Source organism: Salmo salar, chromosome ssa14 (genome assembly GCF_905237065.1).
Source record: "Salmo salar chromosome ssa14, Ssal_v3.1, whole genome shotgun sequence".
Lineage (NCBI taxonomy): Eukaryota > Metazoa > Chordata > Actinopteri > Salmoniformes > Salmonidae > Salmo > Salmo salar.
The window spans coordinates 62,384,083-62,411,578 of record NC_059455.1 but is presented as its reverse complement, the minus strand read 5'-3'; the positions used below and the strand labels follow the sequence as shown (position 1 = coordinate 62,411,578).

At 46.1% G+C, this 27,496-nt stretch overlaps 1 protein-coding gene across 1 annotated transcript; it reads right to left on the bottom strand.

The window, feature by feature from the left end:
- Positions 1-59: 59 nt before the first annotated feature.
- On the bottom strand, positions 60-27,496 carry LOC106570019 (zinc finger MYM-type protein 4-like). Its single transcript, XM_014141900.2, is given in 30 exon segments — positions 60-1,304; positions 1,481-1,613; positions 2,937-3,197; positions 3,446-3,560; positions 3,653-3,804; positions 3,989-4,166; positions 4,428-4,552; positions 5,745-5,874; positions 5,876-5,955; positions 8,453-8,512; positions 8,872-9,070; positions 9,308-9,420; positions 10,639-10,774; positions 11,525-11,562; positions 11,836-11,967; positions 14,469-14,619; positions 17,583-17,755; positions 17,864-18,014; positions 18,192-18,359; positions 18,591-18,706; positions 18,804-18,954; positions 19,221-19,424; positions 19,664-19,850; positions 20,117-20,387; positions 23,205-23,256; positions 23,424-23,585; positions 23,833-23,894; positions 24,110-24,256; positions 24,513-26,565; positions 26,884-27,496. Coding segments are annotated over 30 exon segments (6,168 nt in total). The 5' UTR covers positions 26,917-27,496; the 3' UTR covers positions 60-1,069.

Sequence of the window (27,496 nt, the reverse complement as noted above, 5' to 3'; positions counted from 1 at the left end):
ATATATTTTTAAATCATATCTGTAATTCTCTGCATTAATAAAGCTTCCAAAGTTAAACATTTGTTTTTCAGCATTTATTTAAAAATATTTGATTAAAAAAAAAAACATTTCTCAGAACAAAATCAACGCAATTTTGAACTAGTATGGGGAGCACTTGCAAGGTAAAGTGCAAGTGTCTTTCCAAATGAACAAACAATTCAACGTCCTCTTTCCTGACATCACAAGTGTTCTACATCAGGAAACAATTACATTTTTCCCCTTCAACATTATACATGCATGTAGGAGCACTGACGTGACATCAAGCATTTTGACAAGTTGAAATGACTCAATATAACTCGTAGTCAATTCAAGGAATGTCTGTCAGCCATCAATTTTAGTAGGCAATGGACAACACCACTAACAGCAAGTTATATCACTCGGTGTTCGTACAAGATTATCTCATTCCCAAAACAACAAGGTTAATCCCCTTTAACACACAAACTCTCAAACTACTTTGCTGACATGGCTGAATGATATCGTAATCACTGGCATTCTTTTCAATCTATTGTAATTTCTGCAGTGACCCAATAAAGAAAGAAAGACAAGGAATATTGAATTCAGCAGTAGAAAGGACCTGGTCAGATATGGGAGCCCAAATTCTTAAAAGCTTTTGACCATTTTCCCCAAACGGAGTCCATGTTGAAAAGGGCTGGAGAGCATCGTCTCTCTCCTATGGTGAAGTTAAAAAAAAACTTGAAAATAGCTACGACCACAATAATGCTGACAAAGGCAGTATGGCAGTTCTTAAAGTGATTCCTCCTACTTCTTCCCTCCATTTGCCTTGTAGTGACCAGACAGCATGAACAGTGTCTCCATTGAGCAGTTGAGCATCTGTTTATAATTTGCATGTACACACATCTCCTACACAATGTGTGTACATGACACCGTCTCAGTCTAGAACTGTGTGAACCCACTCCTCTTCACACACGGCTGAAGGTGGATCCTAGGAGTCCTTACAGATCAACACGTAGTGTTTGTGTGTAAACAAAAGCTTATAACTGTACGTGTGTGTGTGTACTAGTCCTCATGGTCAATCCGAGTTGTCGTCGTGTTGGTCGGGGACCCACTCAGGGTCCTTGGACTGGGGCTTGTTCCTCTGGGGGTCTCCCAGATGGATCTCCCTGACGGTGAGGATGCGTGTCAGCATGGTGTCCAGGGTGTGGTCGTCCAGGCCCTGGGAGGAGAACCACATGGGGCTGTTGGGGACACACGAGCGCTCTGGGAGCAGGAAGAACACATTGGTGCGCTGCTTTACCGAGTCCGAGCTGGAGGAGAGAAGAGGGTGAGGAGAAGAGCTCTGTGTTAGAGAGGGCTCGTTTTCACTGATGAGGAAAGAGCTCAGAAAAGCGGAGTTTTGAAAAGCAATGTCAAGAAGAAGAATTTCAGGTTACACTACTGTTAGATTGGCATGCAGCATGGGGAGATGGTGTGTGTCACTCACCACTTAGAAAGGTAGAACTCGTACAATCGGACAGGACAGCGGAGGGGATTCTCACTGTTCTCCATCATCTCCAGCACCTCCTCTTTCTCCTCGTCATCCCTCTTCCTCTTCGCTGCCACACCATCTACATCTGCTACACACACAGGTCCATGATTACATATGAATCAAATTTGATCGGTCATACTTTTCACAAATGCATGAGTAAAAACAGCAACCCACACACAAATCCCCTAAAGAGTTAGCCAAGGCAACAGTGGCAAGGGAAGAACTCCCTAAGTAGGAAGAAACCTTGAAGGCAACACTCAGAGATACAGTGTTTAATAGTCATGTACAGGGTTGCAGGTGTGATTGTACCTGGTAGGTTCATTGATAATATCAAGCTTAGATTGTAGGATGGCCGGGGTGTTAAGCATGTCCCAGTTCAGGTCACCTAGTAGCACGAGCTCAGAAGATAGATGGGGGGCAATCAATTCACATATGGTATCGAGGGCACAGCTGGGAGCAGAGGGAGGTCTATAGCAAGCGGCAAGAGTGAGAGACTTGTTTCTGGAAAGGTGAATTTTTAGAAGTAGAAGCTCGAATTGTTTGGGTACAGACTTGGATAGTAATACAGAACTCTGCAGGCTATCTTTGCAGTAGATTGCAACACCGCCCCCTTTGGCAGTTCTATCTTGGCGGAAAATGTTATAGTTAGCGATGGAGATTTCAGGGATTTGTGGTTGTTTTCCTAAGCCAGGATTCAGACACGGCTAAGACATCCGGGTTGGCAGAGTGTGCTAAAGCAGTGAGTAAAACAAACTTAGGGATGACGGAAGTGAGTGCAACTGGTCGGTAGTCATTCAGTTCCTTTCCCTTTCTTGGGCACGGGGAGGATAGTGGACATCAGAGGCTTGCAAGTTCCTGTACATTTCCTCCGTCGCACCATAGGGTGTTAGTCATAAAGCAGAGCTCACCACCTTTGCGCTTGCCAGAGAGAGGCTGCTTCCTATCCGCTCAAAAAACTGTAAAACCCGCTGGTTGCATATAATCCATTTGGTTGTCGGAGGAAAGCCAAGTCTCAAAAATATGTTGCAAAATCTGATGATGTCCCTCTGGAAGGAGATCCTCGCTCTGAGTTGGCCAAGTTTGTTCATTAATGATTGAACATTGATGAGTAGTAAGCTCGGTAATGGAGGACTGGTCGCCCAGCGTCTTAATCTCACCACTTCACGTCTGCCTCTCCGTCGGCGTCTTTGCTTCCTACTCTCCGGTAGGACTCCCAAGCAGCTCGGCGCCTCGCCGGAGAAGCTAGTCCATTATTTTCCAGTCTCATGGAAAAATAAGTAAAAACCTGCAATGTTTTATCGAAGCAGAAACATATGCAAAACACAGTATCAGAAAGCACAAAAAGACACATGATCAAGACAAGAGCGAAGGGTAGAGAGGTGAGTGAAGGAGACAACAAGACTAAAAGCACCTGCTGCTGTCTCGGTAGCCAGGTCCTTCTTGGGGATGGGCGGGTAGAAGCGCAGGAAGTTGGACTTGGTGTTGTCGTGGATGGACTTGGTACAGCGCATAACGTGGGCGAAGGAGAGCTGGCGGTGCTGGGCCACTGTCTTGAACTGGAAGAACTTGGTGCAGAAGAAGAGCAGCGTGTTGAGCAGCACGATGGGAGAGTAGGCCCCCAGCTGTTTACAGTCCCACAGGTACTCCTCCTCCACCCGCGAGTGCAGGTAGCCTGGGAGGGAGGGGAGAGATTCCAACATTAAAGACCGTTCAATAAGCATACTAATAACACAACCCCAACGCCATCAACCTACCTACTATACCTGAACGGAAAGGAAGAGAAGGGGAGAGAGAGCGGGAGTTAAGATGGAGGAGCGAGATATGGAATAAGAGGTCAAAGCAAAGGCCTTAATACCATTTTTTTGTTATAAACTTTATTTTCCCCACTGGGTGTATGAGTGTGTGTATGTGCTGTCTTACCACTGGCCATTATGGTAGGTTTGAAGCCTTTCAGCAGCTTGGTGATCTCCAGGGTAAACTTGCCATAGAAGAGATCAGTGAATATGTTCTCCATGCGCCCATTCTGAAATAAGTACTGCAGAAAGAGGGGCCATTATACATTACATTTAACAGAATGACATCATCAGAAGTGTTTTTGTATGTATATCTGTGTTAAATGTGTCCTACCTGCTGGATGCCGAGACAGAGATAGAACAGACTGTCCTGGCTGTAGGACTCTCCGTTGGGTCGTTTGACTTCACAGATAAACCGACAGAGACCGTAGCCCAGCTCTGCTGTAGTGCACTTTAAAACATCCTCCTTTATCTCCATTGGTCGCGCTGTAACGGGGGAACAGAACGTCAAGGTTAACTTATTCAGTCTACTAAGTTAAATGATTCCCATAGGCAATTAAGAGGTAGGTTTAATTCTTTAAGGAGGCAGTAAATGAGGAAGAAGCAAATCAACAAAATGTGTGATATCAGGATTTTCATAATAGTCAAGTGTATCAGTGAGCAGACCCACAGCCAAATCGAGGCTTCTCCAGGTCAGGCTGGGTCTTGCTCCACTGGACCCATCTCTTCCAGGCGTCCACACCGTACATGTGCTGCAGTTTAGGGGGCTCGCCGGGCACCACATCACTCTGTGCCTCACCCAGTGACGCCACCACTGACGCAGTCTCTGCTGCTTTCGACTTACGCCTCTGTGGGGTCAACGGGGTAGTCACACAAACACACACACACACACACACACACACACACACCACAGAATTAGGTAACACTTAACTTGAAGCCCAGTGTCAAGTAAAGTGTTTGCCAGAATTACAAAGAATGAGGAAAATTAAAAGAAATTAAAAAAGGCGCACTGCTGGGAGTCGAAATATGGATAAAAAATAAAAATAAATAAATCGCACAAGGCGCTCTTTGAAAGGGGTCTCATTTAGACTTATTTTTGGGGATTGTACCTTTTTCTTCTGTGGCAAGCCATCCCGAGCTTTCCTTCTGGCTCTTCGTCGTGGAGGAGAAGGTGGAGGACTGGGACTTCTATCCCTCTCCTGATCCCTCCAATGGGCCATCAGCTCCAGGGTTTCTGACAAAACGATAGAGATATTTGACTACAACAGACTACAATGAGAATGAGGCCAGAAGAATTGTAGTATCAAAGAAGGGTTTGACTAACTGATGCTTGTTACATGGTTAAAATATAGCAGGGCAGTTGAAAGATGGAGATATATAGAGCTAGAAGCCATTCACTATAAAGTCAATATGTTTTGACCATATAATTACCCTCATCAAAGTCTTCAACCAAGGTATAAGTAGTTTCAAGTTCCTTGGTGTCCACATCACCGACGAACTATCATGGTCCAAACACACCAAGACAGTCGTGAAGTGGGCACGACAAAACATCCCCCCCACCCCCCCGGAGATTTGGCATGGGTCCCCAGATCCTCAAAAAGTTCTACTGCTGCACCATTGAGAGCATTCTAACCGGTTGCATCCCGCCTGGTATGGAAACTGCTCTGCATCTGACCGTAAGGTGCTACAGAGGGTAGTGCGTACGGCCTAGTACATTACTGGGGCCAACTTCCTGCTATCCACCACCTATATAATAGGCGGTGTCAGAGAAAAGCCCATAAAATTGTCAGAGACTCCAGTCACAGAATGTTTTCTCTGCTACCGCACGGCAAGCGGTAGCGGAACGCCAGGTCAAGGACCAAAAGGCTCCTTAACAGCTTCTACCCCCAAGCCATAAGACTGCTGAGCAGTTAATCAAATGGCCACCTGGACTATTTACATTGACACCTCCCTCCATTTGTTTTGTACACTGCTGCTACTCACTGCTTATTATCTATGCAGTCACTTCACCCCTACCTACATGTACAAACTACCACGACTAACCTGTAACACCGCACACTGACTTGGTACCGGTACCCCCTGTATATAGCCACCACAATGACTCTGTACCGGTACCCCCTGTATATAGCCTCGTTATTGTTATTTTATTGTGTTACTTTAGATTATTAGGTAAATTAGGTAAATAATATAAAAACTCTTCTTGACCTGCAATGTTGGTTAAGGGCTTGTAAGTAAGCATTTCACGGTAAGGTACCTGTTGTATTCGGGGCATGTGACAAATAAAGTTTGATTTGAAGTACTATACAAGTTATACTGGGAAACATCAGAAACCAAAAAAAAGTCTCAGACTGAGTCCATGTAAACAACGCTCAAATCAGGAATCCCTGAGAACTCCGAGAAGGTGGGAAAAGTCCAGCATTACTCACGGACAGGGAAGTCAGCCTCTATGTCCATGATGGGGGGGTGGGGGTGTGGTGGGGGTGTGAATGTCCATGATGGGTCGGAGCGTCTCGTGGGCGTAGGGTCGACTGTGGCGCGAGGAGACGCCGGGGGTGGGAGGTGGCTCGTCATGCCAAGAGGTCAGGAAGTTACTCAATTCTTCTGTGTCCAGGTCTCCACTGTAGGTGCTTCCCTGGTCTGGTCCCCGAAGAGAAAACACAAAAGCGTTCAAGTTATGGGACAGCTTTCAACATATTCATTGGTAACCCCTGTTATTTATTTAACAGTTAAGTAGGAAGTACTTGTTAAAATGGTCATCTCAATTACACAGTTTCTTTGACATTAATTTATATCACCATGTACCACGTAGTTACTAGTATTGAATTATTTGAGGTAAGTAACAAACTATTGTTAATACATGGGTATTCACACCCCTTGACTTTTTCCACATTGTTGTTACAAAGTGTGATTAAAATGGATTTAATTTTTATAAAAATTAAACGATCTACACATAAATACTCTAATGTCAAAGTGGAAGACAAATTAACACTAGAAAAAATAAACATGAAAAAAATGAAACACTATATCTTGATTAGATACTGTATGTATTCAACCCCTTGAGTCAATACATATTAGAAACACCTTTGGCAGCGATTACAGCTGAGTCTTTCTGGGTAATTCTGTGACCATTGTTATTTTCAAAATTCTTCAAGCTCAGTCAAATTGGTTGTATTGAGAACTACAACGTTGTTGATCAATCCTCAGGTTTCTCCTATCACAGACATTAAACTCTGTTATAGTGACTGGGTGTATTGATACACCATCCAAAGTGTAATTAATACCACCATGCTCAAAGGGATATTCAATGTTTTTTTGTACCAATAGGTGCCCATCTTTGCTAGGCATTGGAAAAACCTTCCTGGTCTTTGTGGTTGAATGTGGGTTTCAAATTCACTGCTCGACTAAGGGACCTTAAAGATAATTGTATGTGTACAGAGATGAAGTAGTGAATCAAAAATCATGATAAACACTTATTGCACAGAGTGAGTCCTTGAAACTTGTTATGTGACTTGTTACGCAGATATTTACTCCTGAAGTTATTTAGGCTTACCATAACAAAAGGGGTGGAATACATTAACTCAAGACATTTCAGCTTTTCATTTAATTCATTTGTTTAAAAAAAAAAATCGAAAAGCATACAGTGCAGTTGGAAAGTATTCAGACCCTTCACTTTTCCCACATTGTTACGTTACAGTCTTATTCTAAAATTGATTAAAACATTTTTTCCTTCATCAATCTACACACAATACCCCATCACGACAATGCAAAAATGTGCCAGTGTATGAAAAAAATACCTTGTTTACCTAAGTATTCAGACCCTTTGCTATGAGACTCGAAATTGAGCTCAGGTTTCCAATGATCATCATTGAGATGTTTCCACAACTTGGAGTTCACCTGTGGTAAATTCAATTGATTGGACATGATTTGGAAAGGCACACACCTGTCTATACAAGTTCCCACAGTTGACAGTGCATGTCAGAGCAAAAAGGCACATATCTGGCACAGATCTGGGGAAGGGTACCAAAATGTTTCTGCAGCATTGAAAGTCCCCAAGAACACAGTGGCCTCAAATCTTAAATGGAAGAAGTTTGGAAACACCAAGACTCTTCCTAGAGCTGGCCGCCCAGCCTCCCTTGGTCAGGGAGATGACCAGGAACCTAATGGTCACTGACAGAGCTCCAGAGTCCCTCTGTGGAGATGGGAGAACCTTCCAGAGGGACAACTATCTCTGCAGCACCAATCAAGCCTTTCTGTTAGAGTGGCCAGGCGGAAGCCACTCCTCAGTAAAAGGAATTACAGTCTGCTTGGAATTTGCCAAAAGGCACCTAAAGGACTCTCAGACCATGAGAAACTAGATTCTCTGGTCTGATGAAACCAAGATTTAACTATTTGGCCTGAATGCCAAGCGTCACGTCTGGAGGAAAAACAGGCACCACTCATAACCTGGCCAATACCATCCCTACGATGAAGCATGGTGGTGGCAGCATCACGCTGTGGGGATGATTTTCAGCAGCAGGGACTGGGAGACCAGTCAGATTCGAGTGAGACTTGAATATAGCTGTGCAGTGATACTCCTCATCCAACCTCACAGAGCTTAAGAGGATCTGCAGAGAAGAATGAGAGAAACTCCCCAAATACAGGTGTGCCAAGCTTGTAGCGCCATACCCAAGAAGACTCGAGGCTGTAATAGCTACCAAAGGTGCTTCAACAAAGTACTGAGTAAAGGGTCTGAATACTTAAGTGACATTTCAGTTTTAATTTTTTATAAATTAGCAAAAAAACTCTAAACAACTGTTTTTGCTTTCTCATTATGGGGTGTAGTGTGTGTGGATTGAGGGGAGGGGGCAATTTTATATTATAAGGCTGTAACGTAACAAAATGTGGAAAAAGTGAAGGGGTCTGAATACTTTCCGAATGCACTGTAAACACAAGGTAAGTCCGATCTTAAACTGGGCCGTAAAATAAAGCGTTCCCTATCATCTCCCACGTCCCTCAGAGTTTGGTTGTTCTAGACAGTCCTTAAAGTCCCAGCCTGGACCACATACCACCCCTAGCTGTCCAATTGGCTCATTCATCCCCTCACCTCTCCCCTAGGTGGTTGCTGCAAAGGAGAATATATCCTCAGTGAACTTACCTACAATAAGGGTTAAAAAAGAGGAATCTATAGTAGAGAGGCGAGGCAAACTTCTCATATCTGAAAAGGGGGAAAATAAGCTCAATGAACCAATACATTACCTGAAAAATAACGCGGAATTCAAATTACCAATAGCTTTTTAGACTCCCATTCAACTGTGAATTGCTTTTAAAAGAGAGACTTGGTGGAAGCGCCAAGAAACCCCAGTTAAAACACACATTCACAGCTGTAGCTTGGCCTATGAAGCCATAGAGAGGGTCTCACAAGTTCCAACTGGCTCATGTTCATTAGGCCACGCAACAGAAAATGTTGTGCAAGTCCATGTAATCTCTCCATGTTGCAGTCCGTTTTCTTCCATTTGGTGCATAATGAACATGACCCAGGTCTCATCCCAATCCCTGACTCCCTCCCCTGGTTACCATCTTGTACTGCAGGGGCTGGCCTTTCAGGGGGTCGCGGCGGGGACTTCTCCCTCCCCTCCTCGGCTACCATCTCGGCCATGAGGATGAGGTCTGCCTCGAACGGGTCAGAGGGGATCTTCTCCTTGATGTCCTGGATGGTCTCCACGATGCGCTCAGCGTTGTCCAGAGTCACCGGCAGGAACATGGGCACGGGCAGCTGGAAATGGGGCGGATAAAAGGTTAGATGTGGAGGCTATGAGGGCTGCAATTCTTTGTTCATGTAACACTTCTGTTCTGCAAGAGCATGTATCAGCCAACCTTCAACTGATATTCAATGTTAGTTGGTTTCAAATTAGTCCAGAGCACACAGCTCTTACAGAGAATTTGAGGAGAAATCTGTGAGCCTGTGTGACAGACTGAGGTGAAGTCTAGGTCGTGTTTGGTGTTAACATACCGGTATGGGGAGTCCAACAGGCTGGGGGGCGTACTGGGTGTACAGGTTCATGGGGACTGGGACATACACCGGTACTGGGACAGGCACTACGATCACCTTGGGGAAATTATCGTCTGTGGACCAACAATGTCAAGGTAAATAGAAATACAAAATGTAGACGTGTGCGCCTTTGAATATGTACACTACATGACCAAAAGGTATGTGGACACCTGCTCGTCGAACATCTCATTACTAAATCATGGGCATTAACATGGAGTTGGTCCCCCCTTAGCTGCTATAACAGCCTCTACTCCTCTGGGAAGGCTTTCCACTAGATGGAACATTGCTGCGGGGACTCGCATTAGTGGAAGTCGGGTACTGTTGGGCGATTAGTCCTGGCTCGCATTAGTTCCTTCACTGGAACTAAGGGGCCTAGTCAGAAACCATGAAAAACAACCCCAGACCATTAATCCTCTTCCACCATACCTTACAGTTGGCAATATGCATTCAGGCAGGTAGTGTTCTCCTGGCATCCGCCAAACCCAGATACCGTCCGTCGGACTGCTAGACGGTGAAACGTGATTCATCACGCCAGAGAAAGCGTTTCCACTGCTCCAGAGACCGTTGGCGGCGAGCTTTACACCACTCTAGCCGACGCTCGGCATTGCACATGGTCATCTGCTCGGCCATGGAAACCCATTTCATGAAGCTCCCGACGAACAGTTCTTGTGCTAACGTCGCATCCAGAGGCAGTTTGGAACTCGGTAGCGAGTGTTGCACGCGAGGACAGACAATTTTTACGCGCTTCAGCACTCCCGTTCTGTGAGCTTGTGACCTACCACTTCGCGGCTGAGCCGTTGACCCTCTTAGATGTTTCAATTTCACAACAGCACTTACAGTTGACCGGGGCAGCTCTAGCAGGGCAGACATTTTACAAACTGACTCGTTGGAAAGGTGCCACGTTGAAAGTCACTGAGCTCTTCAGTAAGGCCATTTTACTGCCAATGTTTGTCTATGGAGATTACAATGGCTGTTATACACCTGTCAGCAACGGGTTTAGCTGAAATTGCTCATTTGAAGGGGTGTCCACATACTTTTGTATGTATAGTGTATGTATTCAATGGCCTATCATAGGCATTTATTTTGTTTATGCATTTACTTGAATTATGTGTTTTACCCCCTAATTCACCATGTTTTCATTTTAAAGGGGGAGGGGCCTTAAAAGCCTCATTTTTAGTTTTTACCTCTCCTGCACAGGTTAGCTTTTAAACCTTCATATTGTTTTGTATTTTCTTGAGTGCAAATAAATACAAATAGTGCATGTGGTATATATGCTGTGTGTGGTGTTGTACCTGTCTGGCACCCTGAGGTGGTGAAGTTGGGTTTACACATGACGCCCTTGTTCTGGACCATGGGTTTACAGAGTAGTGCCTTGTTCTTCTGAACCTTGGGTGGAGGGGCCCGAGGGGCCTGTGTCTGTGTGCTGGCCTGCCACACAATGAATAGAGTTAGTAACCATGGGACAAACCTAATTCCACTTGAATTTCACTTAATTTCCAATTGACATAAATGCAGGACTTAGGCTGAGTTTACACAGTAAGCCAAATTCTTATCTTTTGCCCAATTATTTGCAAAATATCTGACCTGATTGGTTGAAAGCCCAATTAGTGAAAAAATATACGAATTAGGCTGCCTGTGTAAACGCAGCCTAAGTGAAAAATCAACTTAGTGCAAGTTCCAATTCGCCCCCATGTGCATAACACAAACATACACTGGGTATACCAAACATTAGGAACACCTTCCTAATATTGAGTTGCACCCCCCCACTTTTGCCCTCTGAACAGCCTCAATTCGTCGGGGCAGGGACAGGGACACTGGCCCATGTCGAGTCCAATGCTTCCCAAGAATGTGTCAAGTTTGCTGGATGTCCTTTGGGTGGTGGGCAGGTAGCCTAGTGGTTAGAGCGTTGGACTAGTAACCGAAAAGTTGCAATATTGAATCCCCGAGCTGACATGGTAAAAAAATCTGTTCTGCCCCTGAACAAGGCAGTTAACCCACTGTCCTAGGCCGTCATTGTAAATAAGAATTTGTTCTTAACTGACTTGCCTAGTTAAATAAAACGCCAAATAAATTCAAATTCTTAGAAAAATTCTTGAAACACACAGGAAACTGTTGAGCGTGAAAACCCCAGCAGTGTTGCAATTCTTGACGCAAAAAGAACACCTATGCACAACTTACATTTCCAACATACTTCACATGTCTTCTTGGAACAGTCCCTGTAATGACACAACAAAACATGAGTTAGTATTATAACACCACAGTCAGTCAGGCCTGCTAATGAGATCATTTATCAACCTAATTTCATCTGTAATTAAACCTGCACCTTAATGGGTGTCAAAAGGCTACGCTATTAGCAACAACTCAACCCTATTCAAAGACATTTACTGATGAATGAACACACTGGGTGAACACTCTCCAGTTACACTTAGTGTACAACACCTTGTGTGTATACAGTAAATTGTATTTAACTGGTAACCGACTTTAACTACCTTGCAGAGCAGTGGTGTAGTTGGGCTGGCCAATGGGGGAGCTGGCTAGTGAGACTACGTTGGCGATGACTGGATCAGACACACTCGTAGCAGTGGTAGTATTGGAGGGGGATTGAGCGATTGAGATGGCCACTGGAAGGATGAGTGGAAGAGAAAGAATGAGAGCGTGAGATAAAATGTTGCAGTGCTTATGGAACGTGTGATTAAAATGGATTGGTCTTTTTTTTTTGTCAACGATCTACACAAAAATGCTGGATGTTCCAAAATTCTTCCATTTAAGAATGTTTTTGCTTTGTCATTATGGGGTATTGTGTAGATTGATTAAATTATCATTTTTCCCCTCATCAATTTTAGAATAAGGCTGTAACTTAACAAAATGTGTGAAAAGTCTAGGGGTCTGAATACTTTCCGAATGCACTGCATGTATGTTTTGGGATATTTCAAATCATTATTTTCACTGTAATTTAGGTCATTATTGTGGAGCCACTACAATGTTGTTGATTCATCTTCAGTTCTCTCCCATCACAGCCATTGAACTCTGTAGCGGTTTTAAAATAGCCAATGGCCTCATGGCGACATCTCTAAGGAGTTTTATTTCCTGTCCAGCAGCTCAGAAGGACGACTGCATCTTTGTCATCAAACGGCATAAGTATTAACTTGATCATGCTTAAAGATGTATTCAATGTCTGATTTGTTATTGTTACCCATCTACCAATCACTGCCCTTCTTTATGAGGCTTTCGGAAAGCTCCCTGGTCTTTGTAGTTGTGCTTGAAATTCAATACTTCAGTGAGGGACCTTACAGATGTATGTATGGGGGACAGAGGAAGTGGTAGTCACATTCAAAAATCATGTCAACCCCTATTATTTCACACTGAGTGAATCAATATAATTTAAGTGATTTGATAAGCCAAATTTTACTTCATTTCTAATTTTACACTTGCATAAACAAAGGGGGTGAATACTTATGCAATGACAATTTTAGTTATTACCTTTTTATTAATTTGTAAAATAATCTCATTTTATTTTCCACTTTCACATTATGGCGCATTTTGTGTAGATCAATGACAAAAAATTACAATTAGAACTATTTCAATCGCACGTTGTAAAGAAACAAAATGTGAAAAAGATTCAAGGAGGTGTAGACTTTCTATAGGCAAGGAGTATACCAAACATTCAGAACACCTTCCTAATATTGTCCTCAGAACAGCCTCAATTCATCAGGGCATGGACTCTACAAGGTATCGAAAGCGTTCCACAGGGATTCTGGCCCATGTTGACTCCAATGCTTCCCACAGTTGTGTCAAGTTGGCTGGATGTCCTTTGGGTGGTGGACCATTCTTGATACACATGGGAAACTGTTGATCGTGAAAAACCCAGCAGCGTTGCAGTTCTTGACACCTACCATACCCTGTTGAAAGGCACTTAAATCTTTTGTCTTGCACATTCACCCTCTGAATTGCACACATACACAATCCATGTCTCAATGCTTAAACATCATTCTTTAACCTGTCTCCCCTTCATCTACACTGGAGGACTCCAAGTTTGTATGATTTTATGTGTACCTCTCTTTTCAAATCATGAGCTGTGACAGGCAACACAATGACACAATTAATCTTCTCCTTTCCCCCTTCTGACAACCAGGTGGCGAATCGCATCTCTGCATGTCTGGCAGACATATCAGTGTGGATGACGGATCACCACCTCAAGCTGAACCTCGGCAAGACGGAGCTGCTCTTCCTCCCGGGGAAGGACTGCCCGTTCCATGATCTCGCCATCACGGTTGACAACTCCCTTGTGTCCTCCTCCCAGAGTGCTAAGAGCCTTGGCGTGACCCTGGACAACACCCTGTCGTTCTCCACCAACATCAAGGCGGTGACCCGATCCTGTAGGTTCATGCTCTACAACATTCGCAGAGTACGACCCTGCCTCACACAGGAAGCGGCGCAGGTCCTAATCCAGGCACTTGTCATCTCCCGTCTGGATTATTGCAACTCGCTGTTGGCTGGGCTCCCTGCCTGTGCCATTAAACCCCTACAACTCATCCAGAACGCCGCAGCCCGTCTGGTGTTCAACCTTCCCAAGTTCTCTCACGTCACCCCGCTCCTCCGCTCTCTCCACTGGCTTCCAGTCGAAGCTCGCATCCGCTACAAGACCATGGTGCTTGCCTACGGAGCTGTGAGGGGAACGGCACCCCCGTACCTTCAGGCTCTGATCAGGCCCTACACCCAAACAAGGGCACTCCGTTCATCCACCTCTGGCCTGCTCGCCTCCCTACCTCTGAGGAAGCACAGTTCCCGCTCAGCCCAGTCAAAACTGTTCGCTGCTCTGGCACCCCAATGGTGGAACAAGCTCCCTCACGACGCCAGGACAGCGGAGTCAATCACCACCTTCCGGAGACACCTGAAACCCCACCTCTTTAAGGAATACCTGGGATAGGATAAAGTAATCCTTCTAACCCCCCCCCTTAAAAGATTTAGATGCACTATTGTAAAGTGGTTGTTCCACTGGATATTATAAGGTGAATGCACCAATTTGTAAGTCGCTCTGGATAAGAGCGTCTGCTAAATGACTTAAATGTAAATGTAATACCCTATAATGAAACATTACAATGTGCTATAACGTAAGTCCTACCCTTTTGGCCCTGGGGCTTGCCCTGGTTCTGGGTCTGCAGGCTGCAGAAGTCGAGCAGACACTGGAGGTTGCAGAAGTGCTTCACCTCGCCCAGCATCGGCAGGGTCTCAATCAGCTTCCCCTGGCGCTCGCACGCGTCACACTTGGCCACCTGAGGTAAAAATCAAGATGTAGAAATAGCAGTTAGAGAGTACATCAGTAAGAATTTCTTAAGAGTTAGTCCGTTCATTTAAGATAGCCAGGTGGGACATCCACATATCACAGTAAGTAAATGTTTCCTCAATTATTTAAGATAACATCTGAAACCCTACCTCTTCAGATTTTCAGAAGATGGGCAGGGACTCCGCTGGCCTAGCTTCACAGGGAAGCTGGTTCCACCATTTGGATGCCAGGACAGAGGAGTGCTTGGAATGGGCTGAGCGGGAGCTGCCCTCCCATAGGGGGTGGGAGGGCCAAGACACCAGAGGTGGCAGAACGCAGTGCTCGGGTTGGGGTGAAGGGTTTGAGCATAGCCTGAAGGTAAAGAGGAGCAGTTCCTCTTGCTGCTCCGTAAACAAGAAGCCAGTATGGTGTGCAGAGGAGCAGGGTGGCATGGAAGAACATGGGAAGGTTGATCACCAGGTGGGCTGCAGTGTTCTGGATCAATTGCAGGGGTTTGACGGCACAAGCGGGGAGCCCAGCCAACAGCGAGTTGCACCAGTCCAGACGGGAGATGGACTAGGACCTGCGCTACTTCCTGTGTGAGGTAGGGTCGTACTCTACGGATGTTGTAGAGCATGAACGAGTCACTGCTTTGATGTTTGCAGGTAAAGACACGAGGTGTTTTCCTCAATATGCATACTGCTGTGATCCACACTCGTGCTCCGAGTGAATTCTCTTGAGTACGTTCAGGAGGATGAGTGTGGAGAAAGCATAAAACAATACATTTTGAGGATCAATCTCACTCCCCCTACTGTATTACCTCACTCTTCACCTCCCCATTCACTGAACCTTCTTCCAAGATATACACAAAACAAATGTTTTACTTAATTATCAGCTAGATATGTGAATCGTAATAATCAAGCAAGCCAGCTAGTTAAACAGGCAAAAATGAACTAAAATGAATGTTATGTGAGCTAGATGTACCTTTTTTGTGGGTAGTTACCAATTCTTCATGGCTAGTTAGCTAGCCCTATCGACTTACCCATTCACTGAACCATCTCTCAGCCAGGACAACAATGGCAGTAGAAACTAAACAAGAAACACAAAGCAACTGTTTTACTTCAGAATTATCTGCTAGCTATATGTGAATCGTAATAATGCACACCAGTAGTGAGAGTACGTGGTGCAGACACAGATCCTCTCCATGTCACCTGGCAGGAGCGGTCTGCCAGGTAGGATGCAATCCAAGAGTGTGCAGAGCCTGAGACACCCAGCCCTGAGAGGGTGGAAGAAACATCTGATGATTCATGGTGTCAAAGGCAGCAGATAGATCTAGGAGGATGAGAACAGAGGAGAGAGAGACAGCTTTGGCAGTGCGGAGAGCCTCCATGACACAGAGAAGAGCAGTCTCGATTGAGCGACCAGTCTCGAAGCCTGACCGGTTAGGGTCAAGAAGATCGTTCTGAGAGAGATAATGAGATAGTTGGTCAGAGAGAGCACGCTCAAGTGTTTTGGAAAGAAAAGGTGGGATAACGGTCTGCATTTCTTGACGTCAGAGTCGACGAGCGTTTGCTTCTTGAGGAGGGGAGTGAAATCGGGCCATTTTGATGGGACGCAGTCAATGATCAGGAATGAGTACATAAGGGAAGTGAGGAATGGGAGGTCTCAAGAGATGGTCTGGAGAAGGGTATGTGGTCGAGCGGGCAGGTTGTCGGGCGGCCGGACCTCAATAGTTGCAGGATTTATAGGCTGAGTGAATGAAGAGCAGATGTCTTCAGCTTTCGTTTCAAAGTGGTTGACAAAGTCGTCCGCAGATAGGGACGAGGGAGGGGGTGGAGGATTAAGGAGGGAGGAGAAGGTGGAAAATAGTTTCCTACGGGTTAGAGACAGAAACTTGACATTTAAAGTGACAGAAAGTGGCTTAAGCAGAGGATACAGAGGAAGAGAAGGTAAAGAGGAGGGGGTGAAAGGATGATAGGCCGTCCACAAGTGTAGTTTTCCTCCATTTTCACTCAGCTGCCCGCAGCCCTGTTCCGTAAGATCGCAATGAGTCACTCAGCCACGGAGGCCCGTGCGGCCGGGAGGAAAGGTGAGGGAGAAAAGAGAACATCTCCCCTCAGGAGACATTAGCAGCCCTGTGCCATTACCGCAACGAACAGATGCTCTCGGGCTGTGAGGGGAAATGTAGTCAAGATGAACAGAGAGCAGCAGTGTTCTCTGGGGTGATCCATGTCTCCGTCAGAACCAAAAAGTCAAAGGACTTAAGGGTAGCATAGGCTGAGATGAACTCTGCATTGGTCCAAACACTGCCAGAGACCAGGAATTCCACATAGGTTGTGCACTCACTGTAAACTAAACTAGAAGGGTTGCAGCCAGTGGGTGGGGAGCGTCTTTAAAGCCTACAGCGAGAGGAGCAAATGGGTACAGAACACACACACACACACACACACACACACACACACACAAAAGAGCAAAATGAGATGTGAAAATAACTAGGTAAGATATTTAAGTGAGAGAGTGGTGTGGAGCCTTCATCTCTTTCCATCCTGGAATAACTCGGCAGAACAAAGAACCGTCTTTGTTTTGGCGTCAGTCTTCGTTTTGCGACGAGACTGCTGCTGACATGGATGCCTTTACAGCTGCTGCTGAGAAAACAGGGGAGACTGAAGCACTATCACTAATTGCCCTGCCAACAGCTATTCCAATTGCCATATTGGATATACCATTTGGAAAGTTCAATTAATTCACATGGGGTTTCTTATCCCCAACTTCTTCCTTCCACCTGCACTAATATGAGAGAACAAGTTTTCCGTTTTCAGACAAGTCTACAAAAGTTTGTATTTGAGTCATTTCAGGTCCATTTAAACTGAAAGAAAAAGGAGAAACACACCAACAGAAGACTGCTTCTAAGTATTGAGCTTCATTGAACCCTAGGTGTTTTGTTCAGTTCTTTAGCATGGTTCCTTCCTATACCTGACAGAAGAGCAGGGTGTAGTGGGACTTGCACTCATCCGAGCAGAACTCCTCCATCTTGCCTCCGTACTGGCCTGTGATGGCCTCCTGCGCGGTAGATGCGCAATAGGCACAGTTTCTGCAGTGTTTCCCCCAGCGCTTGGTCAGGTCGTGCTTGTAGAGCAGCTTACAGCCTGGATATGGAGGAGAGAAGACAGACAGGGAAATGTGTCTTTATACAGCAAGGTGCGAACTCCTGGAAGTAGCAGGCCTATTAAAACACGTATGATCTCCATCCTCACCTTCACTGCAGAAGGTGTAGTCCCTATTGTTGATTCTCTTGACCTCCTTGGCTGGCTTCTCAATCTTGCAGTACTCGCAGCGCGCCATCTCATAGTTGATCTTTCTGTACTCCTCGGAGCAATTTACTGAACAGAGGAATACCATCTTATCCTGTAGGGTTGCAGACATACATTCAATCAACTCTATAGCAGCATTAATAGAGGCTGTCAACATAAATAGAGGGGAGGTGTGTTTGTGAGAGGGCGAGAGAGTTCAACAAAATGGAGGAAGATGGAAAAGCAAAGAAGAGAAAGAGAAATGAGGGGGATAGAGAGAGAAATGAAATACCTTGAACTGAATGAGCTCGGGCTTGGAGGAGAAGAGGCGGTGGCACTGGAAGCAGGGCAGTCTGGTCCCTTGGGATCCCCTGTCCCTGGTCTGGCCTGGGGCCGCTGTGGTCCCTGTGCTCGGGGCCACGTTCATCTGGCTCTGGGAGTTGCTCTTATTGAACTGATCCTACAGGCCACAGAAATATTATAACATTGTAGTGTCAGTGCAGGACAGCAAACAGTGCTTTGTACAGCATACATGGCTATGTTTTATAAACAAAGCGTAAAATATCAAAAGCAAGCGTTATTAGAGCCTCAATTAACATCATTGAAGGTCATTAAGTTGCCATCCTTTAAATATTTCTACTCTAATTAACGTTTCAACTGAGCTAATTGATTAACCCAGAGGAGGTGTTACCTGAAAGGTGACGACACAGTTCATGGTGCAGAAGTTCCGGATGGAGCCGTCCGACATGGCCAGGTGGAAGGAGGGCACCGTCTTCTGACCACAGGTGTTGCACTCTACCTGAGCACCTAGGATGACACGAAAGGAGGAGAGGGAGTGTTATAAATGTAAATGCATATGAGTGAGTGAGTGACTGAGTTGCTGAGGGGGTTAGCCTAGCTGTACCTGAGGAGCTGACAGTCTGTACTTTGTGGGCTGTAACACAGCCAGTAGAGCAGAACATCTCCAGCTTGCCGTCAGAGTCGGCGCTGTCGACCATCTCCGCCGGCGCGCGGAAGTTGCGGCACATAGTACATGCCACAGACTTCTTAGCTTTCTGAAAAACCAGACCGACCACAAAGGGAGAGAGAGTGAGTGCTTTTGCTTGCTTTAACTTACAGGTAGATGTTTTTTATGTACTGGAGAAGATCCAAGGTCCCTCCCTGGGATCTCCTCCTCCGAAGAGCTTTGACAGGAATTGAGAAAACAAGGGTGGCAGAAGCAAGGATTTGACAAATCGTAACATTTTTAGAAACAGCCCTAGTTACAGTCCACCAGCTTCTTCTGACTGCGTGACCTGCATCTCAGGGATGACATTCTTACCTGTTTGAAGGTGGTGACACAGCCGGCGCTGCAGAAGGTCTTATTGACCCCCTGCATGACCAGCACGGTGACCTTGCCGTAGCAGTAGTTGTTGCAGCTCTGACAGCTGTTCATGGACAGCTTGTTGGTGGAGCGGAAGCGCGTGAAGCACACCTCGCTGCACAGCCTGTGCATGCTACCCTGGAAGATCACCTCGTGTTTACTCTGTGTGGGAGAGAACAAGGAGCTGATGTTGAGATGACACAATGGAGGGGCAGGAATAAATATTTCAAAAGGAGTCCAGTTTTATACTTTAACCCACTAAAACCTACTATAAAAAAAAGTCTGTCAATCCAAAATTGTTCACTTCCCTGTCAACTCTGACATTACCACTTTTTTATTGCCAATTTTGTTACTGCTAGCAACGACCACACTGACACGCTCAGAGACGATAAGTCCCTTACAATGCAGGCCTTTTTGCACATGCTGCACTTGACGGCCACAGTCATAGTGGAGAGGGAGGAGAGGGTGGAGACAGCAGAGTTCCTCTTGAAGTTGAAGGAGGACAGGCAGGTCTGGCTGCAGAAGTCCTTCACCGTGCCCATGGTGTCCACAGGAGCTGTGATCACGTCCTTGGGGTTAGCAACCTCCCTGAGGGGGGTGATAAGTTCATCATTGATCTATGAACGTATTTTTGTTTACATTCAGGTAGCTCACAGTGCCTTACATTAAAATGCATGTAGAAAAATGTAGCACAGTGGAAGTAAAATGGGAATCATAGTGTAAGGCTAATAAGTACAAAAGGTAAATCAAATGATTTTTACTGGTCGTCACCTTGGGAGTTTGGTCCATTCCTTTATCTTCCTTAAATATTATCTACATAGCTACTCCATTTGCATGACAACAGCAGGACTCACTTGAGGCAGTAGTGGCAGGGTTTCTTGGCCGTGCAGGGGGCAGTCGTCTTGACGACGGACGGGGGGCTGTAGGTGGTGAGGCAGGACGTGGAGCAGAAGAGGTCCGAGGAGCCCTTCCTCTGGTAGGCTGTTTGGCCCTTCAGCAACACCTTGTTACAGGCCGAGCAGGCCACCCGCATAGCCATGGGCATAAGCGGAGGGATGGAGGAGGCGGCCGGGGTCAAGGGAGGCATTGCCGTCTTGGAGAGGGCGGTCACTGGCATGGATGTGGCTGTGAATAATAGAGAGAGAGGGATGGAGGACAGGTGGAGGTTGAGGGAAGAGAGAAATATATCACCTGTAAGGTGGTAATCAGTCACATTTTGCTCCTACAGAGCCTGCGGTAGACTATAAAGAACCACTCAACAGCCCAGGGATGTTTCTGCCATGAAAATATATATATATTTTTTCATGTTGGGATGTCAATCAAATTTTTGGGATGGTAAAAAAACGCTTTACGGCCTCAGGCACTGCACCGCAGTGATAGAGGCGTCACTACAGATCCGTGTTCGATCCCGGGCTGTGTCGCAGGCTGCCGCGACCGGGAGAGCCATGAGGCAGCGCACAATTGGCCCAACGTCGTCCGTGTTAGGGGAGGGTTTGTTTCCTCCGACACATTGGTGCGACTGGCTTCGGGTTAAGCGAGCAGTGTGTCAAAAAACAGTGCAGCTTGGCGGAGTCGTGTTTTGGAGGACGCATGGCTCTCGACCTTCGACTCTCCCGAGTCCATACGGGACAAAACTAACTAGCAATATGATATTACGAAATTGAGGAGAAATAGTACACATAAAAAAAAAAATTAAAACGCTTTCCGTGTGAACTAACACCTAAAACCAGATATAAAGTACGTAGAAAAGAATGTACCTACAGTGCCTTCGGAAAGCAGTCAGACCCCTTGACCTTTTGCACATTTTGTTACGTTACAGCCTTATTCTAAAATTGATTTTTTAAATTTTGTTTTAAATACTCAGCAACTTAAACACAATACCCCGTAATGACAAAGTGAAAACAGGTTTTTTGAAATTGTTGCAAATTTATTAAAAATACTAAACAGAAAATACCTTATTTACATAAGTATTCAGAACCCCATCCTGTTTCCATTGATCATCCTGGAGATGTTTCTACAACTTGATTGGAGTCGACCTGTAGTAAATTCAATTGATTGGACATGATTTGGGAAGGCACACCTACCTATATAAGGTCCCACAGTTGACAGTGCATGTCAGGGCAAAAAAGCACCGATCTGAGGAAGGGTACCAAAAAACATCTGCCTCATTGAAGGTCCCCAAGAACACAGTGGCCTCCACCATTTTTAAATGGAAGAAGTTTGGAACCACCAAGACTCTTGTTAGAGCTGGCCGCCCGGCCAAACTGCGCAACCGGGGGAGAAGAGTCTTGGTCAGGGAGGTGACCAAGAACCCGATGGTCACTCTGACAGAGCTCCTCTGTGGAGATGGGCAAACCTTCCAGACGGACAATCATCTCTGCAGCACTCCACCAATCAGGCCTTTATGGTAGAGTGGCCAGACGGAAACCACTCAGTAAAAGGCACATGGCAGCCTGTTTGGAGTTTGCCAAAAGGCACCTAAAGGACTGACCACGAGAAACAAGATTCTCTGATCTGATGAAACCAAGATTGAACTCTTTGGCATGTATACTAAGCTTCACGTCTGGAGGAAACCTGGCACTATCCCTACGGTGAAGCATGGTGGTGGCAGCATCATGCTGTGGGGATGTTTTTCCAGCGGCTGGGACTTGGAGACTAGTCAGAATCGAGGGAAAGATGAAAAGAGCAAAGTACAGAGAGATCCTTGATGAAAACCTGCTCCAATGCGCTCAAGACCTCAGATGGGGACGAAGGTTCACCTTCCAACAGGACAACGACCCTAAACACATAGCCAAGACAACGCAGGAGTGGCTTTGGGACAAGTCTCTGAATGTCCTTGAGTGGCCCAGCCAGAGCCCAGATTAGAACCCGATCGAACATCTCTGGAGAGACCTGAAAATAGCTGTGCAGCAACGCTTCCCATCCAACCTGACAGAGCTTGAGAGGATCTACAGAGAAGAATGGTAGAAACTCCCCAAATACAGGTGTGCCAAGCTTGAAGGGTCATACCCAAGAAGACCCGAGGCTGTAATTGCTGCCAAAGGTGCTTCAAAGCATTGAGTAAAGGGTCTGAAAACTTATGTAAATGTGATTTATTTTTAAAAAATAAATTTGCAAAAGTCTAAAAAAACAGTTTTTTTGTCATTATGGGGTATTGTGTGTAGATTGATGACGGGAAAAAAAACAATTTAATACATTTTAGAATAAGGCTGTAACGTAACAAAAAAAGGCAAGGGGTCTGAATACCTCCGATGGCACTGTAGATTTTTTTAATAACACAATCTTTGAGAACTATCAATCACCAAAAAAAAAAAGCTAGACATTCAGTGAGAATTGAAAATTCCAAAAACAATTCATTTAGCAGTATTAATTTTGTTAGTATGTTTGAGCAAAAGAACCCAGCATAAGCCATGGCAAAATGAATAGAATTACAGGAAATTAGCTTTAAAACCACAAAAGTTTCTCTCAGCTCCATGGCAGAATATGTATAATCAAAGGAAACTTGCATTAAAACAGCACAAATGTATCTCCGCTCTATCTAGAACATTTTAGAATTGCAGGAAATTGGCTTACAAATTTAACACTCTCTACCCCGCCAAAATAAGGACCGTTAAAGTTCTGTAAAATTCAACTGCCACCCTGCCACCCCCTAAGGCCCTTTTTGATCCAGAAAAAAACCTGCAGGCAGGTTTAGACATTATTAAGGCAGTTTTTCTTAATCCTGGGGACACATTTTTGTTTTTGCCCTAGCACTACACTGATTCGACTAATCAGGTTTGCTGATGATTTGATTAGTGCAATCAGGTGTGTAGTGCTAGGGCAAAAATATGCACCCATTTGGGTCCCCATGACCATGATTAGGAAACACTGCCTCAGGGCTTTGACCGTTGAGCGACCACTAACGTGTCCTGATGTGTACAAATATCAAAATGCCCTGCTCACCGATTGGGGTAGGGGCGCCGCCCACAGAGAAGACGTTACTGATTTTCAACTCCTGTAAATAACAAAAGGTGACATACATTTAACACGCACACAGGATTTGGGATTAAATGCACACACAGCTTGAACTATATGCATTGATGTCAATAGACAACCTTCATGTAACTCAGACAACAGAAATGCCCAGTTTGAACTAGGCCAGTGAGTTTAGAGATGTCGTACCTCTGCTGCGTCTGGTTCATCCTTGACGCCCTCTGTGAGGACAACTGGAGCCAGGGCCTGATCATACTCCTCATCTACTGGCTCATCCTTCACATTCACCATGGAGAGGGTGTCAACGCTGGTGGACACCGGCTCTGCTGTCGCCTGGGCACACTGGGTTGACTGCAGAGAACATTCAACAGCAGCATGTAACATTCAGTACGAATTTTAGATGGAATCATGCAAGTTAATGTGAATGGTTACAGGCCATCTATTACACGGGTATTCTGACAAAGCCTTCGCAACACCTCCAAATCTTCAATACACATAAGCAGTGGCCACATTTCTGCCAAACTTAAGCTTGTGTAGTCACTCGGGCGGAAATTCATTCACTCTATTCTATCGGTTGTGATGGAGAGAGGATACTCACATCCACAACTTTGACTGGCTGTCCTGTCACTCCATTCTCCAGCCCTGCAGGACTGTCAGAGCCTGCAGAAAAACAAGCAACCGGTCATTCAGCTTGAGAATGTATTATTATTATTCATTTTTTTGAACAGTAAAGCCATTACTGAGAAACAGAAGGGTACTCATTAGCATCTGAATATTGTGAGGGACCACACTAACATTCAAGTATTTGGGTCATGTCTGAACATCATGCAGCCAAAGACTGTATATTCCAAAGACTGACTCTTGTGGCCTCTCACCTTTACTGTTCTGTGGGAGAAGAGCTTCGCTAGAGGTGGGACTGGGGTGAAATGGTTTGACATCTTCAGAATGGTCCTCCTCCATAGGTGGAGACGAGCCGCTAGCCTCCTCAAAGTTGGTCTGCTCAGCAGGTTGCTCCGTGTCCTCTGTCGTGGAGACAATGTTTGAGAGATGGGATAGAGTGAGTAAGGTGACGTGTTTGAAGTCTGAGGACTTTCGACACTGGGGCATTCCAGCAGCAATGGAGAGTCAAGCAAGATAGCGAAGTGTTTAAGGTAGCATCCCACCCGTAAAAACAAACACAACCTGAAGAAATGAATTAAGCAAACTACGGAAACAATTGATAATCCTGATCCTAAACTTGTATAGCCAACAAAAAGCTGCAGGCAGCAGTCTTATTACCTGTATCCACAATAGAAGGCATGGAATCAGTGTTGTCCACTTGCCCGGTCTTACTGGGCTGCCCTATTTGCTTCTCTGTCAGTGCATCCGTCCCGGTGTCCATCTTCTCCACTTCATCCCCATGATCCAGGGAGTTGCTGCTAAACGCGTCCATGTCGCTTCCCTGTTCCACAGCAGTTATCACAGGCATCCCCTCCAAGTTGTGCTCGTCCTGCATCTGTTCATCCTCCACTTTGATAGCACTGACCTCCATCTCATCAGCATCCACTACTCCCATGTCCAGAGGTATGTCTGTGCTGTCTGTTTCACCATTAGTCTGTGAAGCATTTGTATTGCCTGTTTCTTCCACAGTCTGTGAAGCATCAGGACTGGCCGTTTCTCTTTCCGTCTGTGAAGTGTCAGGACCGGCCGTTTCTCTTTCCGTCTGTGAAGCGTCAGGACCGGCCGTTTCTCTTTCCGTCTGTGAAGCGTCAGGACCGGCCGTTTCTCTTTCCGTCTGTGAAGCATCAGGACCGGCCGTTTCTCTTTCCGTCTGTGAAGCGTCTGCACTGGCCGTTTCTCTTTTCGTCTGTGAAGCGTCTGCACTGGCCGTTTCTCTTTCCGTCTGTGAAGCGTCAGGACCGGCCGTTTCTCTTTCCGTCTGTGAAGCGTCAGGACCGGCCGTTTCTCTTTCCGTCTGTGAAGCGTCAGGACCGGCCGTTTCTCCTTCCGTCTGTGAAGCGTCTGCGCTGGCCGTTTCTCTTTCCGCCTGTGAAGCAGCCGCGCTGGCCGTTTCTCTTTCCGCCTGTGAAGCAGCCGCGCTGGCCGTTTCTCTTTCCGCCTGTGAAGCAGCCGCGCTGGCCGTTTCTCTTTCCGCCTGTGAAGCAGCCGCGCTGGCCGTTTCTCTTTCCGCCTGTGAAGCAGCCGCGCTGGCCGTTTCTCTTTCCGCCTGTGAAGCAGCCGCGCTGGCCGTTTCTCTTTCCGCCTGTGAAGCAGCCGCGCTGGCCGTTTCTCTTTCCGCCTGTGAAGCAGCCGCGCTGGCCGTTTCTCTTTCCGCCTGTGAAGCAGCCGCGCTGGCCGTTTCTCTTTCCGCCTGTGAAGCAGCCGCGCTGGCCGTTTCTCTTTCCGCCTGTGAAGCAGCCGCGCTGTCCGTTTCTCTTTCCGCCTGTGAAGCAGCCGCGCTGTCCGTTTCTCTTTCCGCCTGTGAAGCAGCCGCGCTGTCCGTTTCTCTTTCCGCCTGTGAAGCAGCCGCGCTGGCCGTTTCTCTTTCCGCCTGTGAAGCAGCCGCGCTGTCCGTTTCTCTTTCCGCCTGTGAAGCAGCCGCGCTGTCCGTTTCTCTTTCCGCCTGTGAAGCAGCCGCGCTGGCCGTTTCTCTTTCCGCCTGTGAAGCAGCCGCGCTGTCCGTTTCTCTTTCCGCCTGTGAAGCAGCCGCGCTGTCCGTTTCTCTTTCCGCCTGTGAAGCAGCCGCGCTGGCCGTTTCTCTTTCCGTCTGTGAAGCAGCCACGCTGGCCGTTTCTCTTTCCGTCTGTGAAGCAGCCACGCTGGCCGTTTCTCCTTCCGTCTGTGAAGCAGCCACGCTGGCCGTTTCTCCTTCCGTCTGTGAAGCAGCCACGCTGGCCGTTTCTCCTTCCGTCTGTGAAGCAGCCACGCTGGCCGTTTCTCCTTCCGTCTGTGAAGCATCCACGCTGGCCGTTTCTCCTTCCGTCTGTGAAGCATCCACACTGGCCGTTTCTACTTCCGTCTGTGAAGCATCCACACTGGCCGTTTCTCTTTCTCTCTGTGAATCCTCTTCACTGGCCATTTCTCCCACAGTCAGCAAGGCATCTGTTATCATTTCTTCCACTGTCTTTGAATTCTCTGCATAGGATTCCTTCACAGTTTCTGAATTACCAGCATCCCCTGCCCCGTCTATAGTTGAGGTACTTGCACTGACTGCATTGGTAGCATCATCCCCACTGTTTCCATCTGCCGAGGCTGTTGGTGCATTGCTGCGTGATGCTCCTGGGTCCACAGAATCCACTGATGCTCCAGCCTGAGATGGCTTCTCCATCTCCTCGTTTGGCTCGCCTGTATGCTGAGTTAAGACAATATTCTATTAATAATGGTCCTATAAGTAGTGTCCTGAGTTTTCATTACAACATGACCTGACCAGGTCAAAGTCAAGAACAGTTAACAGACAGATCAAGTGTCATGGCTACTGAGGGTAATGTCGAACTCATGCTTAAAATCAAATACCAACTTAGTGAAAACCAAATAGAACCAAGTTTGAGAGTGCAGTGTTTAAGTTTGTTGATTTTCTTGCGCGGGAAATGAAGGGGAGGGTCGATATAACTAACTACCTCGCTTGCAGAAGACCTAACTAGCTAGCATTAATTCAAAAACGTCCAATTACCTCTGACTGGTCCGCTTTCTGGGATTCAGCCATGACTTGCTTCCAACGGCAAAAGACGACTAGCTCTTATTGTCACTCACTCACAATATAGGTCCACCAAAATATACTAAAAACGGAACAGAGGCTTGCCTAGCCAACATGCATTAGCTACTTCTGCCGCCTCCTTGTTGTGGGGAAAGCTAGCTAGGTAACGTTAGCCAACTTGTAGCAACGATATGTAGCCAGCTAAAACGAGTCTTAATTTGAATTACCGAATAAGGTTCTTAAGCTTTTCCATGCATATGACGTTAACTTCGGATATATCAATGTCGGTGAGTTATAACTTTACAGAAGTCAAGTCCTTTGCATTTTCACTCTGCACAGCTCCTCGAAGAAACTAGCGAAGCATACATCTGCGTAAACATGAAAGACCTGGCTATGTCATTTCCTGATTCACGTCTACATTTCTACACCTCAGTTCCGCCAACGAGAATAATAAAAGCCAATTTATGCTTGATCTGGCAATGCGATTCCGGAGGCTCTGTATAGAGGATGTGGCATAATTGCGAGGCTTCAAAATCAAGGTCCACACCACATCTCTGTGCGCCTCCTAAATGTTGTAACAATGTTAAGG